Source organism: Macrotis lagotis, chromosome 6 (assembly GCF_037893015.1).
Source record: "Macrotis lagotis isolate mMagLag1 chromosome 6, bilby.v1.9.chrom.fasta, whole genome shotgun sequence".
In the NCBI taxonomy this organism is placed as follows: domain Eukaryota; kingdom Metazoa; phylum Chordata; class Mammalia; order Peramelemorphia; family Peramelidae; genus Macrotis; species Macrotis lagotis.
The window spans coordinates 11,043,126-11,060,424 of record NC_133663.1 but is presented as its reverse complement, the minus strand read 5'-3'; the positions used below and the strand labels follow the sequence as shown (position 1 = coordinate 11,060,424).

Sequence of the window (17,299 nt, the reverse complement as noted above, 5' to 3'; positions counted from 1 at the left end):
TATCCGAGTCGATGATAAGCATATTGGACTGAACAGGAATAAGCACAAGATAGTGGACTTCCTCCACTGAAGTCATCCTTACACAATGGCAACAAACCATTGATCACTTCTCTTTGAATCTAGTCACCCCACTTGCTATCAACCTATCCAGTTCTCTTATCTAGTCCATGTGTCTCCACCTCCTCCTAAAGGACAAGACAAGATATTTTATCTAAGGCTTTGCTAAAATCCAAGGTTGATAGAGCATTAGCATTTCCCCTCATGTATCTTTTTAGAAATCCCAAAGGCAGGAAGAATTGGGTTCACACACACACACACACACACACACACACACACACACACACACACACACACATTCAGTTTCTGCCTACAAAACTGGGGATGATAAAAATCTGGAGTTCCTCCCCTGGAGGCCTCAATAAGATAATGTATGCAAAGCAGCACTGTGTAAACATTAAAGAGATGAATGTATAATAGTTCTGGTTAGGAAAGATGGGGAAAGAGACCTGAAGGACTGAGAACCAGATGTAGAATAGCAGGGATAGGTGTGTCAAAGATGAATTTTGTTGGCCTTCAGTTCCTGTAGAGTCTAGGAATCTTAGATTTAACTGAAGGATTGAAAGGTTGAGTGACTTGTCCAGTGTATGTTCATTGGTCTGAGCCAAAAAACCAAAACAAACAATCCTGAAATAAATCTGTGGGGGATCTCCCAAGAGAGAACAGTAACAATTGCCATAATAATAATTCTTTGAAGGTTTACGAAGGATGCCCAGGCTTCATTCCTGTGGATCCTTGGCTGATTGTCCCATTTTCTCTTTGGCTGGCAGGAGCTGCGGCTGCAGTTGGAGTCTTCTCAGGCCACTGTGACAATGCTCCAGAGACAGTTGGCTGACTGTCAGAGGGAGATTCAGGCCACAGAATGGCAACTACAAGCGCAAAGACAAGAGCGAGAAAAACTGTTGGTCAGACTGGAGGATCAGAGGCGAGATCTGGAAGGCAGCCAAACCTCTGAAGAGATCTTGGGAAGGTGAAGGAGGGTGAATTGGTCTTGGGTTGGATTAGCAAAGAGTGGACCAAAATAAATAATGGGACAGTTTAGGGACCCCAGAGCTCTTCCAAACCCAAAGGTGTAAGGGGTTAAGCCAAGCTAGAAAGTAAAGCTAAAGATGTTTGGCCAGGGGCTGCCCTTAGGAAAGTTCTGGACTTGAGCATAGCATATAATTCCAAATTTCCAAAGGGTATCATTAGAGTAGAAAAACTGGGACTTCCCTCCAAAACATTGAAATTTAGGGGGGCACTAACAGCAATTGTACTCTTTCATGAGGTAGAAATAATGGATCCTATCACTGAATTAACAGTAGTTGTTGACGTTCAGTCTTGTTTGACTCTTCATAACCTCATGGATCACAGCATGCCAAGCCCTTCTATCTTCTACTATCTCCCAAAGTCTATCCAAGTTCATATAATTGTTTCCATGACACTGTCTATCCATCTCATCCTCCTTCTCCTTTTCCCTTCAATCTTTCCCAAATATCGAAGTTTTTCCAATAGGTCATATCTTCTCATTATGTGGTCATTATTTAAGCTTCAGCTTCCACAGAATTTGATCTTCAGTGAATAGAATAAATGAATTTCTTTAAGGATTGACTGATGTCATCTCTTTGCTGTTCAAGAGACTCTCAAGTCTTCTCCAGAATCACAATTCAAAAGCATTGAATTTGCAGGACTTGGCTCTTCTTATAATCCAACTCAAATAGCCTTGAATTGCTACTGAAAAAAGTATAATTTCGACTATCTGGACTTTAGTCAGCAAGGTGATGTCTCTGTTTTAAATATACAGCCCAGATTTGCCCTAGCTTTCCTTCCAAGAAGAAAGCATCTTTGAATTTCATGGCTACAGTCATCATCTGCTGTGTGATATTTGAGCCTGAGAATATAAAATCGGATACTATTTCCATTTCTTCTTTCTCTCTTTACCAGGAAGTGATTTCTAGAATTTTTTAGAATTTTAAATAGCTCAGCGAGATTTTGATCACCTCCACTAGCCTTACTATTGGCAATACTTCCAAAGGCCCTCTCTTCATTCTCCAGAATGTTTGGTTGTAGATCAGTAACCACACTATCAAGGTTATCAGTGGTGTTAAATCTTTTTTTATAGAGTTCTTTTCCATATTCGTGCCACCTCTTCCTTATCTCTTATACTTCTGCTAAACCCTGACCATTTTTGTCTCTTATCAAACCCATTTTTGGAACAAAATGTTCCCTTGATATCTCTAATTTTCTTGAAAAGATCTAGTCTTTTCCATCTACTGTCTTGTTTTTTGCATTATTCATTTAAAAACTCTTATATCCTCCCACTATTCTCTGAAATTATGAATTTGGTTAGGTGTATTTTTCCCTTTCTTCATCTTTCATTTTCTCAAGCCTTATCAAGCAGCCATTTTGCTTTCTTGCTCATCTTTCTTTTTAATGTTTTTTTGTCGCCTGTACAATATTGCAAACTTCTGTCCTTGCATGGAGTACCAAACCTAGTCATTTAAATCTACTCAGTGTCTCCAGTTCATATTCTTAGGGATGATATTTAGGCCATGCCTATTTGATCTGATGCTTTTCTTTCAATTTAAGTCTGAATTTTGCACCAGTCAACTCCATATCTTAGTTTTGTTTTTTGTTTTTTTTTATTTTAGGTTTTTGCAAGGCAATGGGGTTAAGTGGCTTGCCCAAGGCCACACAGCTAGATCATTATTAAATGTCTGAGGCTGGATTTGAACTCAGGGACTCCTGACTCCAGGGCCAGTGCTCTAGCCACTGTGTCACTTAGCTGCCCCCATATCTTGTTTTAAATGACTAAAAAAGTAGATAATCAATTTTATTTTGATATTGCCCATCTGGTGATGTCCATATGTAGAGTCACCTTTGGGGTTATTGAAAAAGAGTGTTTGCTGTGACCAGTGAGTTATCTGGATAAAACTCTATTAGTCTTTGCCCTGCTTCATTTTGTCCTCCAAAGCCAAACTTACCTCTCATTCCAATTATCTTTTGCTGATTGCTTTAGCATTCCAATTCCCTCCAATGAATGGGATATCTTTTCTTTGGTATTATGTGTAAAAGATACTGAAGGTCTTCATAGAACTGAGCAGCTTTGACATCTGTGGTTGGAGCTTAGACTCCTAATACTACGATGTTGAATGGTTTGCCATGGATGGAACAGACTTAATCTTCATTTTGGCAGTGGGTTAAAAGATAGAAGAGGAATAACTGAAGCCTGGCTGAACCCCTTAGCTCATTGTTTTGAAGGCAGCTGGTTATTTAATAAATGCTTGCTGACTTGACTTGCCAACTTGGAGCAGCTGCCCTGATAGACTGTTTTCATGAATAAATGAATTCATCTGGAAGCAAATGTCAAAAGTTTTTGTGAGGTGCCCTTAGAGGATTGCCCACCTCTGTTTCCTTGGAGCACCATGGTCAGAGGAAGATAAGACTTACTAAAGAGAGACCTACTCTTTAGCTCTCTTCCTATCCCACAGGGAAAAGGAATCCTTGGAGATCAGGATACAGGACTTGACCCGAAAGGTAGATCTTTCCTCGCTGGAAGTAGAAAGACTCAAAGCCACCAATGCAGAGTTGCAAAGGCATCAGAATCTCTTGGAGCAGCAACAAGAGGAAATGTCAAGAAAAGAAGAGAGGAGTCAGAAGGAATTGGAAACAGGGTGAGTGGGGCTGGTTTCTGGAAGTTTCCACTTTGCCTGCCCTGTGCTGAGATGAGAAGAAGTAGGGGTGAGCCCCAGGGGAGCCTCCCCAAGACACTCTGGGAGTTCAAGATCTCACACTGCCCCCTAGCAGCTGTCAGAGATGTTCAGTGGAAGAGAAGGGGCCTCATTGTTATTCAGTCACGTTTGACTCTTTGTCACCCCATTTGTGGTTTTCTTGGCAAAGATACTGGAGGGGTTTACCATTTTCTTCTCCAGCTCATTTTACAGAGGGGGGAAACTGAGGTAAACAAGGTGAAGTGACTTGTCCAGGGTCACATAGATTTGAATGCAAGAAGTCTTCTGATTCCAAACCCCATGTGCTCTCCACTGAACCACTCAATGATCTAGTCCAACATTCTCTATCACAGGGAGGAAACAGAGTTCTCTAGAGGAGAAGAAACTGGGCCCATGGTGACTAATGGCTAGCCTGGCAAAAGAAGCCAAAATCCTTAATCTATTATTGTAGCCATGAGCTCAGTTGAAACTCTTAGACTCAAGATACTGGATCTTAGGTTCATAGATTTTGAGTTAGAAGAGAACCTTAGAAACAGAGAAATTAAATCACCTGAACAGCATAATAAGGATCTGAAGTGGAGTCTGAATCTGGGTCTTCCTAAGTAAGGGCCCTAGAAACCAACTTCTGAGCAATAATTTCTTTATTCAATCAGCCAATCCACAAGCCCTCGTGAAGTCCCCACTCTGTCAGACACTAAAGTTGGCATCATACAGTGACAAAAGTGAGACAGTCTTTGCCCTCAAGGAGATTCCATTCTAAAGGAGATGTTGAGTCCTGTGAGTGGCTCTGAAGTTGTTCAGAGTTTGTCCCCAATAACCATGGGCAACTTCATGGTTACAAAGCAGTTTCATATATATGATCTCATGTGAAATTCAAAAAAAACAGCGTGGGGTAGGTGGGATGGGTATTATGCCCCTTCTTCAGATAGAAAACTGAGACTTAGAGGAAGGGTAGGGTCAACAAGTTTGCGTGAGGCAGATTGAGGACTCTATCCCAGGGCTTCTGAATCCAAGTCTTGTGATCATTTCACTTTAATTAGAAGAATGAGAGGCAAATGTGTGTTTAGTGGCCAGAAAAAGATCTCAACAATTAAAGCAGTCTCAATGTAGAGTGAACTTTCTCAGGAAGTGGTGAGTTCCCCGTCACTGTAAGTCACTGCAAGACTGTAAGTGGAGGCTCAGTGAACACTCATCAGGGATGTACTGTGAAGGGGATCATGGGACCAGAAGACCTCAGGGGCCCTTTCAACTTCGGGGTGCAATGATGAGTAATTTGAGGGACACAAGCAGTTCCAGTAGCTAGGGAACTCTCCCTTTTTATACACAATGAAATGAAAGTTCTGAGAGCTGTTATGACTTGGCCAAGGTCATTCAGTTGGTAGGCGTCAGAAGGAGGACTTGAACCCAGCTCCTCATAACTCTGATCCAAAATAAGTTCATTCAACAGCATCTATGAAGCACCAACTAGATGCACAAAAACCAGAAGGGATAAGTAAATGAAGTCATTACCCCTCTCTCTCTCTCTCTCTCTGAATCTCAGTTTTCTTGTTTTTGATACGGCTTGATGGTTAGGGTTGGAGAGAGAGAGCCCACCAAACTGTAAGGGTAAGGAGAGCCTGTGGCCCAGCAGGCAGGACTGGTTTGGGGGAATGATGAGAAATAAGACAATGCCATATGTTTACTTTTGCCTTCCCTCCAGCCAGAAAAGCCTGAAGCAACTGGAGGAGAAGGTCTCGGACCTAAAGAGAGAGCTGGTGAAGGCAAGGGAGTCCCTGAACCAAGCAGTGTTGGAGAAGGAAGTCCTGGAGAGCCAGCAGGAAGGTCTCCGCTGCTCCCTCAGCCAAGTATGGCCAGCTGAGGCAGGGCCTCCAGGGCCCATCAGCATCAGTGTCCAGAACTCATAGTTCTACCTCTTGGGGTTTTTTTTTCTTCTCACCTCATGGTGCCCCATCCTCTCTCTGCCTTCCCCATTCTGCTCTTCCCTCCCTCCTCCCTCTCTCTTTCTTCCTCCCTAGGCTGTCAGCCTCAGGCTCATGTTCATTTATTTTTCAATCCCTTGAAAAAACAAACTCTCCAAATTGCATTAAAACAAGAAACAATGGGCTGCATTGACATCTCCCTGGCCCTGGCCAGCCCAAGGTTGGGAAATGGCAGGGTGAGCATAGAGCCCACTGGAAAGCCAATCTCAGGGAAGCTGGGGGAAATTCCATCCAGATTGGCTTTCTCTGGGGGGCCTGGATGGACTGAGCAATGGAACAACCTTTGTTCTCTTTGGCCAGTAGAGCAGGGCTCTGAGGACCGCCATGCAACCAGAGGGCGAAAAGGTCAGACGGAGGTCTTTAGTCAATGGTTTCATTAAACTGGTTAGTAGTTCCAAAGAGCCCTGCCCAGTTATCTCCTGGCTGCTTCGAAGGGAACAACAGAGACCCCTCCACCCCCTCCACAGTAGGTGAATACACTTCAGGCAAAAATCAGTTGAGGGAAGATGGGCAAATACCAAGATCCCAGGCCCTTGGAGAGAGGAAAAACTGAGCTCCTGGGTTTCCCTTCTAGGAAATGTAGACAGGGACAGCACCCCCATGAAAGGTGCAGCATGGGGCCCCAGGACAATCTGCATCTCCCCAGAGATACTGGCTAACACCTGCAAGGACTGACATCTTAGCCCTCAGGGAAAGTTAGATGGGGAAACTGGGAAAAAAGAGAAAGTTCAGGGCTACCTCCATGTAAGGCAGGTCTAAGAAGAGAGATATCACAACTGTGAGACTCCATGGTAGGCAGCCAAAGACTAGCATAGGGACTAGAATCATTGAATGCCAAGAGGTGCAAGCACAGGGGCATGGGAGAACATCAAAAGAAGGGTACACCCCATGCCTATCAGCACCCTGGAGCAAGGCCCCAGTTACCAACCTTAGATACAACACTGCCTTTAGAGGAAGGAGAGAAACCCAACCCTCCTTTCCCAGCCTTAGGAAAACTCCAAATCACAAGTGAATCATGTGGCATAATGGAAGATGCTTGGGTTGTAGAGGTGGAAGGCCTGGGCTCAAACCCCAGTTCCCTGCCTGAGCCTTGGTTTCCTCTTCTGTAAAGTGAGGAGTTCGGGTTAGAGGATCTCTCAGGTCCCTTCCAGCCATAAGTCAGAGCCAGGCACATCAGCAAAAGGACCATGGACAGAAAGACTACTTTCCTCTTTTAGATGGTGACATCCAAAATCCTCTGCAACCTCCCCACCATCTCCTGCCTTATTTTGGACCAGCATCTCTTACCAGCACCATGCAAAGAGAGGACCCCTTGACCTGAAGCCACAGGATCCTAGAGCCAGGGCTGGAAGGGAGTTTAATGGACATTTTACAAATTGGGGAATAGAGTCCCAGAGATGTGAAGCCACCTGGCCAGGGGCATACAGTTGGGGAGCCATTGAGCTGAGATGTGAGCCTAGTTCCCCCTAGGTACTTATGTACTATGACTCAGTGCTGATCACCCAGATTGGCCTGGGAGCATCCCCTTACTTCCCCAAGATCAGCTTTCGAGCAGGATCTCTAATTGTTCTGGATTTGGGAAACCCTTGGACATCCAGAGCCAGAGGAACTCTCTCCCCTTTCTGTGTCTCCATTTTCTCCTTTATCTAAGGTTTGTAACTGGGCAACTTGTCCCTTCCAGTTCTAAATCCATAATACTCTGGCTGTTTGTCATGGTTCTCAAATAAGTTCCACAGGCTCAGGTCGCCTACATCTTACTGCAAGGCAGACAAAAAGTGGGTGCTGGGCTCAGGACCTTGTGACCCTCTCCTCAGTAACACGAGCCTTGTGGAAGGAGGCATGCTATGGGAAACAGTGAAACCCTTTTGGCATTTCAGTAACAAAATCTCCTTGGATGGAGTCCAAGAGGGGGCACTGCCTTCTTTATAAATAAATAAAACCCAAATATTTGGGTTATGGAAACAGAGCCTGCCTTGCACTGAACTCTGTTCTGCAGCAAACAATGATCATCCTGAGAGTCCCAAGTTTGCAGAATCCCTCCTTGGGTTAAGAGCTAAGAGCCTCCATTTCTGGTCCCTTTGAGGATGAGGACATAGTTTCCCATTTCACCGATGTGAGGGCACCTGAGAGACCCACCGGTGATCGTTCTCTCTCCTCTCTAGGCGGAGGCCAGCAGCACCCAACTAGAGTCACAAATAACCAAGATGAGGGCAGAAGATGCAGAACAAAGGGACTCCTTGGTCAAGATGGCAGCCCTGACAGAAAGCCTGGCTCAAGACAAGGTCAACTTGAACCGGATGATCCTACAGGTGAGAAGTTCCAGTGTCACCAAGCCCAATGACTCCCTTAAGTTTCTTCTCGAAAACTGTTTCTTTGAAAATCTTAGTCTAAGTCTAGTCTAATGTGAGGAGTACAACAGCAGGCCCATCCCCAGCCACATATCAGGACTACGGGGGTGTCAGAACATCAATAAAGCAAATAAATAAATAAAGCAAAGATTCAAAGCCACCTCCTATGACTGACTACATTACTAGCACACTTTCCCCCCTACAACAGACTTTCACCCTACTTACAAATAGTTTCCACTTGCTCTCATAGTGCCCCCTCAAAGGAGACAAGGTCATTCATTCCACAGGGAGAGATCAGAATAAAAATTTAGGAATTCTGGAGAGATAATAGAAATCATTTCAATTCATACTAAGGTGTAAATGGCTATAATTATATTTTCCCCTGAGGTTAGACTTTGAGGAGGGGAAGCAAAAGAGTCAAGGGCCAAGGGGAGGGAACAAAGAACCCAGGGGAGGGTGGGCAGCAAAAAGACAACTTTCCCCCCTTCCCCTTTGGACTCAGAGCCCCCAGTTTAGTGATAGAGTGCAGACAGGGCGGTATCACCTTCTTCTGGACTAGGCAATGTTCCCTCCCAACTATTATTTAGATTCTATGAATTCTTCAGTTATTTTCCCTAGACATTCTCTATTTTCTTTTGAATTGAAAAGCTGGAACAGGAGAAGAACCAGTGGCTAGATCAACAGTGGCAGCTGGAACAAGAGGTGAGCCGCCTTCGAGATCAGCTTGCTCATCTGGTCCAGGAGGTGGATCATGTCCAAAGGGAAAAGCAGGGCTTGGATCAAACCTTGCAGATGGCAGAAGAGGAAAGAGGGAATCTTGAGGAAGAGATGACAGCGCTTCAGAGAGAGAAAGCCCAGCTGCATGAGCGTCTCATGCAGGTGAGAAGAGATGCCCCAAGAACTGAAAGGCCAAATTCTCAGAGCCTTGCAGATGTGGTTTGTTGGAGAGATTTCTTCCTGTTCCTAATCTCTCGATTCTTGGCATTCTCCACAGTTCAAAGCTAGGTATCCTAGTAATCCTTTCAAGAGCTTCTTCCACATATGCATACACTTTTAAAAGCATTTTCTTGCCTACAAGAGGAGTCTTTAGGCATATTTTTAAGGACAATTGATTTTTTTCTGTCTGTCTCTATTGTGACAAAATCTTTTTTTCTGTTACCTTCTTTTAAATTATAATCATAATTCCCATTTTAGGGAGGGCTTATCTGTACTAAATGACTTTTATTCCAGTCCTTTGTTACACTTTTCTTTTTTATTATGAATTTAATCATCAGTCAATAAAAACATGTCAAAATATGAAGAACAAAAAAAAGGATTTTATAGAGCCCATGAGCTTCCATTAGGTACAGTTTGTCTTTTTAAGCGCATACAAAATTTAACAAGGTAATAACAAAAGGATTTTTTTGTTTGTGTCCCCTTTTGAACTTTTTATGTTCTTTTGTGTGTTTTTAATGCTCTGTTTATATTCTTTTCTTCATTTTTGCATCCCTATCAACATTTAATGACATTCTCCTAATAGAATTTCTTCCTTGTAACAAATAAGTATCAATTAACATATTGACCCTGTCATAAAATACAGATTTCTTTCTAAATCTCCAGTCCATAACTTCCTACCAAGAGGCAGTAGATTTTCAGTCTCTCATTTTATGCTGAAAAAGAATCTTGGGGTTCTGTTTTCCCATCCATTCTCCATTTTCTTTCATTTTATGAGTGAGTATAATCCATTAACATCCAAGGTTATGATTGTCAAATTGTGTTTCCCCACCCAATTCTCATTTTTACTTTCTGTCTGTTAAAACTACTAGGTCCTTGCAGTTCATTTGACATCAAACAATTAAATCTCAACCATTCCATTTTGAACTTTTTTCCTTCTCTCTCCCCATTTTCTGCCTTTCGCTCTAACTTTCATACTCTCCACTTTTCTCATTTTCTTATTCTCTACTTTCATCTTTCCTTCCCATGTTCTTTACTCTTTTCTGTCTCTTTTCTCCATTTTCTCCCTCCTGTTCTCCACTTTTTTATCTCTTTCTCTCTCTTGCTTTCCATTTTGAAATCCCAAAGGTAAGTTGTCAGAAGCACACTTTGGAAGGGCAACTAGATCACAACCAGCAAGAGAAGATGATGCAAGCTGATTCTCTCCAGCAAACAATACTAGAAAAAGAAGAGTTGGCCAAAGAGAAAATGCGACTTGTAGTGGAGCATGCGTCCTTGGAAAGACAGAATCGAGTCCTGGTGGAGGAGAAGGCTGCCCTCAGGTATCTTGACTTTCTCTTTTCAGTGCCCAGATCAGAGCCCCAGTTTCCTGTTGAACAAGACTCTCAGAATCCTAGAGAAATAAATCTTAGACATTATTTAATTCAACACACTGAGGAAACTGAGTCGAATGGATCTTGTGACTTCTTATCCAAGAGCAAATCCAAAGAACTACTCGGCCCCTCCCAGTGGTTTTCTAGCTGCCATCATCTCTTCCCTCCAGATTGGGTTTTACACTACTCAGCTTGGCTTTTCCTTCCAAACTCTTCAGAAATAAGCTAAAACCCTTCTTTTTTAGGATTTTGAAAAATCTTTTATTGTTCTGACCTACAGTAGGAAGAATAAACATTCCACAAATGAAAAAGATGTAACTTGAATTAGCATCCATCTCTAAACACTTAAAATCAGACCATGTTATTTCTTAGATTAGATAAAGTCTTTGTTAAATGCTTAGTAAATACCAAATACTATGGTAAGTACTGGGATATAGGCAAAAGAAAAGACAATGCCTGTCCTCCAGAAGCTTACACTCTAATGGGGTGAAACACCCCTAAAAGGAGAACTGAAAAGGAAAGGGAAAGGGAGTAGAGGCTGAGAAGGGTTAGAGGTGAGCATGACTGGTGCGGTCACTTCCTTGAATGGAGGGGCTCAGATGAATGTATACATTGGAGGGCATGTACTGTAGTATGTTGACAAACCAGATCCTGAAGGGGGGTAATTACACAGAACTCACTTTGAAGTCTAATCTGCATTATAAAAACACCTTAACCATCATTTCTTAAGCCTAAACAATGAACAAAGCAATCAAGTAAACCCCAATATATATAGCATTTATTGTTTCCAAGGTTCAAATACTGTGACTATTTAACAATCACAGATACTGTGACTATTTAACAATCGGCTTGAGTTGGCTTTAGCACAGCCCAGGAGGGGGTGAATGCATTGTCACTATTGAAAAAGCCATTAAAACAGATAGAAAAGTGAACCTGGGTGTGGAGGCTGAATAGCAATAGAAGTGCAGTCCTTCATTCAAAGACTGGGGGAAACCTTAGAGACCATCTAGTTCAATCTTACATTTTACAAATGAGAAACTGAGGCATGGAGAGGGATAGTGACTTGTGTGGTCTTTACATGAATAGTGAGTAGCAATGCTATTTAAGTTTCAAGTGCTATCCTTTTCCCATTTTCAGACTGACCCCCCCAATCCTAAACCAATCTCCACTCAGCTGCTAAATTGCTTTCCCTAAAAAAACAGACCTGATCACGTTAATCCTATGCTCAAAAAATGGCGTGGCTCCCCATTGCCATTAGATTAGAATACAGACTCATCCAGCCTTTAATTTGCTTTTCATAATCTGATTCCAGTCTGTTTCCAGACATTTTGCATTGCTCCCCTTCACACATTTCACATTCTAGTCAGACTGGCCTGCATGCTATTCCATGAATCTGATAGCTGTCAGCCATTTAATCTCCCACTTCCATGCCTTTGCCTTCACCTTCCCTCATGTATAATGCTCTCCTAGCTCACTTCTGTCCCTTGGACTCTCAAGGCTCAGTTCAAGGACCCTTCATGAAGTCTTCCTTAATTCTCCTAATGGTGAGCAACCCCCTCTCAGTTCTTTGGATTTTTTGGTGTGTTTACTGGTCTATGTATATAAAGCATCTCCAGTGAAATGGAGGCTCCTTGAAGGAAGGCACTTAAAATGCTTATCAAGTTGGATCTTGTTCTCTGTCAGCCAGTTCCTGCCTGGGAGAGATGTCCTCACAGCTTCCTACCTTTAATCCCTGGGGTTCATTTGGCAGAGTTCCTGGTGGCTCAGCTCTTCTCACATTAATACCCCAGTTCTTATGACATTTAACCCTTGTCTATGGTTCTTTGAGGTGAGCCTCCCCCACTACCTGTCCTTTACCTGGGGTAGGTTGTCCTCCCTTTACCCTCCACTCCCCTGGCTCCCCATTTCAGAGCCTCTTCCTGCCTTGGCAGACTTCTCTCAATTTAGGACTTCATTTTCTCTTTCATGCCCTGGGAGATTGGCTGTGGTTCTAGCCAAGATGGATGTCAGCCACTGCCTTTATTTGTCACCTTGGTTTCTCTATTTCATGACTCTAGCCTGGTGTCTGGGCTCCCAACACCCACGTCCACTGGCTATTCCTCTTCCCTCACCAAGAGGTCTGATCTAAGCCACCTTCACCCTCCATCCTGGTTTAATAAATCAACCAACCTTTGTTGAGTAGAGTTAAGTAGAGTATGGGACCTGCAGTCAGGAATACTTATCTTCCTGAGTTCAAATTTGACTTTAGATGCTTATTAGCTGTGTGACCTGTGCAAGTCACTGAATGCTGTTTGCCTCAGTCTCTTCATCTGTAAAATGACAATATTAACAGCACCTACCTCTTAGGGTTCTTATGAGGATCAAGTGATGGACCTGGCACAATAAATATAATTATAAATGTTAGCCATGATTATTCTAATGAATATGATAACCTATACACATATACAGATTTCCCCAAATGGACTAATCTAAAACCAGGTCCCTCTAAGAAAAAGGCAGGTACTTGTAGCTAAGGGATCCTACCCTAGGCTCCTCTGACCTGATAAGTTTTTCCTTCTCTTAGAAATCTGTTCCTGTATCATTCTTATTGGTTGGATGACAGATAACAGATGTCCCTGGAATTGGGGAATATTAACCACTTTCTTCCCCCTCCCTCTTCTTCCACCCTACTCTGAGCCTCAGACCTGTGACTCAGGGCTCAAACCTTTCCCAGTAAGGCTCACTGTCTAGACTCCAGGCTTCACAGTAAACCAAAAAAGATATCGAGCACATTCCAGACATTGCAGGAGAACATCTTTCAACTCTGATAAGACTCAATAACCAGGTCACCATCATATCCTACTTCTGCATTTCATATAAGAGGAAACTGAGGCAATGAATGAGGAGTAACCTGCCCCGGATCCCACAGCTGCTGAGGGTAAAGAAAGAGATCTAAACTTAGGTTTCTTGGCCCTCGGTCAAGAGATCTTTTCCCTTTCTTTTTCAGGAAAGACCTCAAAGGTGCTTCTTGCTCCTTTGCTCAAAGTCCTCAATGACTACTGTGCATAGATACCCATCACTTAGGTGACTCCAGGTCCCAAAGTGAATGAGTTGGTGAAGAGTCCCAAAGTCCTGGACCTAAAGTCCAGGATAAATGGAATTGAAACAAGGCGCAATTTGGCTCTCATCCAAATATCCATCTATGGAGATACACAGTACGGGTGAGATATAGGCAGAGATCCACTGAGAGAAACAGTTGCCTTGAATATGTCACTGAAAGCCACGAAGAGCAGAAGGCAGCTAGTAACCAGGCTACCTGGAATTAGAAAGACAGGAAAGTTCAGAGGAAAGAACATGAGATTTTGGGTCAGGACATGGGTTCAAATCCAGGCCAACATGCTTATTTATCTTGGGACCATTTTCCAGGGCACCACCCTTCATCCAGACCTAGTTTCACAACCTTGGAGTCATCCCTGACTCCATGACCCCATTCACACACTCCCAACCTCATCCTGGGCCAAATGTGGTTACTTCTCCCTCCTCAAGGTCTCTTGAATCTGGCCCCTACTCTATTCTCTCCAGCCCATTCCCAGGCTGCATCATCTCTCACCTATATTTTGGCAGAAGCCTCTTCATCGCCTTCCCTGCTTCCAGCCTCTCCCTTCTCCTGTCTTCCCTCTACTAACTGCCAGACTGATCTTTGCAAAGAGCAGCTCTGACCACATCCCTTCCCTATCCAAGAAGCTTCAATGTCTCCCCATTGATTCCAACATCCAAAACAACACTTGAGCCATCAGTGGGTGAACCCGACAGCAGTGAGCCTTTTCAGACTGATTTCCCATTTCTCACGCAAGTCCTCTACTATCCTGCCAAATGGCCCTGTTAGCTGTTTCTTCTCTGCAACATTCCATTGCCTAACTCCATCACCTTTGCCTCAACAAGGCCCTGGCTCTCCGATGGCCCCACTCAGGTGATATCTTCGGGAATGGGCTTTTCCTACTCATCCCAGTTGTCAGTTCCCTTCTCCCCTAGAATAACTGTGCCCTTAGTTTCATACATTTGATATTGGTTTATCTGCATGGGACACGAACTCCTTGAAGGTGGAGATTGTTCCATTCTTATTTCTGTATCGATAGCATTGCCCTGCTAAGGGAAAACCACATTAGTGGAATCTCCAGTTGGCCAAATTTGCTGAAATGTCAAAATGAATGATGAGGAATCATGGGAAATCTGTCAAAAAGTCCAAGCTCAGGAGTCTGTGTTTCATCCAAGTGACACTAACAGGGAGCTGGGGTACATGGAACTTGGAATCAGAAAGATCTGAATTTAGACACTTACTAATTGGGTGATCCTGGTCAAGTCACACCCTCTGCTTGCCTCAGTTTCCTCAGCTGTAAAGTGGACATAATTATTCCATCACCCTCCCACAGCTGTTGGGAGCCTCAAATGAGTCTCTGTAAAGTTCTTTGGAAATGTCCATTGTCCTTATTGGTGCTATCTTCCCAGCCAAAGTGTAGAATTTGAGGTTCTGTGAGCAGTTCTTTGAATTCTATCCTGACTCCTTGACCAGCAGAAGTTAGAAAGGAAATGATCAGATGATCAACTGTTTGATTTCTACCTGCAGGACTGAGAAGGAGTCCCTGGAGAGTAGCCTCTTCTCAACCCAGCAGCAGGTGCTTCAGTTGGAAGTTCAACAGGAGCAGCTGGAAGAGGAGCAGCAAAAGCTCCGTCTGTCAAAGCACGCACTCCAAGGTATTCTGGGCGTCCATACCTTCCTAATATCCTTGACACTTGGTTTGAAGACCTGGTTACCAAGGTATGGGAACTTGCTGCCTCCCAAAGCAGTCCATTCCATTGGAGGAAGTTGATTATCAAGCCTTAATTTGCCTGTTTACACTTTCTTCTTCCCAGTTATGCCCTCTGAGGCCAAACAACATTCATCCTTCGTCCAATACCTAAGGATTGCCATTAAGTCTCCTCCAATTGTAGTTGCTTAAAAGAACCCTAATGTGATATGTTCTTTAATCCTAGAACATTATTCTAGATCACCTTCTTACAGATGCTCATGAGGCCTCCTCAGATATAGTCTGACCAAAGCGAGCGTTTCTCTCCCTTGCTCTGGACACCAAGCCTCTCCTACCAAGCCCAAGATCACACTGAACACTTTGGTGCATCATAACATTGCTGGCTCTTGTTGTGTTTGCTTTCCACTGAGATCTTCACAACTTGCTTCCTCATTACTTGCTTTCCAGACACACTAACCCCTATCCAGTACTTTTGCTGTTGATTTTTTTATGCTTCAGGGTAAGGTTTTACATTTTTCCTCTGAAATTTCATCATATTAGATTCATCTCTAAATTCTAGTCTTTTCTTTCATTGAGTCAATGTTCTCTTATATAGTAGAAAAGAACCACCAATGTACTCTACCTCCAAGTCTAGGGAGTTAACACCTCTCCCATCCCCATATACACGATGTGAGGGAGTAAGTCCAAATCCCCACCTTCACATCACAAATTGTCATATCAATGAGGAAGAAGAGCCGCCGAGGATGGAGTTGGGCATCAATGCGTGATCCACACAGAAAATCTGTTTTCCCTACAGTGGAAGTAGAGAGGAACCAAAATGAACTGGAGGTTCAAGAGACCAAGATGAAATGGGAGATAGAACGGCTCAAGCAGCAGATGGCTCAACTGGAAGAAGACACTCAGCTTTCCCTCAGGAACCAGGCCCTGGCACATGGGGAAGATGTGGGACGCCTGAGGAAAGAGAAGGTAACTCCATCTGTTTATTTCAAGATGTTCCCATGCAGGGGATGGAATCCATCAAAAGCTCACTAATTGCTTGTTCCCCACTCCCCCATCTTCTCCTTAGCCACTTCCCACCCTGACCTCCACTGAAACTGCTCTCACACAGATCAGCAATAGTCTCCCAATGGACAAATCCAAAACTCTTCTTTCAGGTCTTAATAGCTAGCTCTCTTCAGCAGCCCACTCGGGAGACCACATCCTTCCACTAGCTAGCTTTTCCCCTTGGTTTCCAGACCCTGCACTTATCTGACTCTGTTTCCACATCTCTACCTACTACTCAATCACTTTCCTTTTTTTTTTCTCTCCCCATGCATCGACTTTGGACTTCTTTCCTCCTCTATATCAGGAATTCTCAACCTGGGATCCACAGAAACCTGGGATCCACAGCATCCATAGACAGATTTCAGGGCAGGAAGTGTTTCTAAACTTGGATGGGAAAAGAAATACATCTTTGTTTTTACTTACTTCTAATTGAAGATTAGTGCTGCCTTCAATTATGAATGTTTAAAAACATGGATCTGAAAAAGATGCCCCAAGTTTCTCCAGACTGTAAAAGGAGCCCTGACATAAAAATAGGTGAAGAAGCTCTGACCACATTTTCTCACACTATTCTACAACTTCTGGTCACATGCTCCATGCAGAACCTTCCCTGACCCTTCTGAGAACCATATCCTTATCTCTATTTTACCTAAAATGATCATGCCAAACCCAGTTTCTCCTGTCTCTTGAAACCAAGTCTTCCTCGTTATTGCCCTATTTCTGTCATCGATTCCACCTATCTCCTAGTCTCCCATTTCCCAAAGTTCTCTTGGATCTTTCCCTTTTCTCATCTCCCATATCCAATTAATTATCAATTAATGAACATTTACTTAGCAGTCACTAAATCAGTAAACATTTATTAAGCACCTACTACATACAAGGCATTGCGCATAATAAAATCATGACCTATAGTAGCTCATACTATATATACTCTGATGTGGATAAAGGAAGGACTATGGACCTACACGGATCCACATAGACCATAGATCCACAGAGATCATAAAATGAGGACTAGAAGGCCCTTTGACCTTGAAAGTCAAATAGCTCAATCTTCTCATTTTACCAATTAGGAAA

At 43.3% G+C, this 17,299-nt stretch overlaps 1 protein-coding gene across 3 annotated transcripts in view; it reads left to right on the top strand.

Annotated features, from left to right (window-relative positions):
• The window catches only part of CROCC2 (ciliary rootlet coiled-coil, rootletin family member 2), a 165,602-nt gene that overhangs the window by 69,917 nt on the left and 78,386 nt on the right, over positions 1-17,299 (top strand). For all 3 annotated transcript variants that reach the window (XM_074190729.1, XM_074190727.1, XM_074190728.1), the window contains 8 exons: positions 828-1,027; positions 3,528-3,710; positions 5,467-5,611; positions 7,909-8,055; positions 8,743-8,973; positions 10,156-10,349; positions 15,004-15,131; positions 15,981-16,150. In XM_074190729.1, coding sequence (XP_074046830.1) covers positions 828-1,027; positions 3,528-3,710; positions 5,467-5,611; positions 7,909-8,055; positions 8,743-8,973; positions 10,156-10,349; positions 15,004-15,131; positions 15,981-16,150 — 1,398 coding nt within the window. The remainder of the gene's footprint in view (positions 1-827; positions 1,028-3,527; positions 3,711-5,466; positions 5,612-7,908; positions 8,056-8,742; positions 8,974-10,155; positions 10,350-15,003; positions 15,132-15,980; positions 16,151-17,299) is intronic.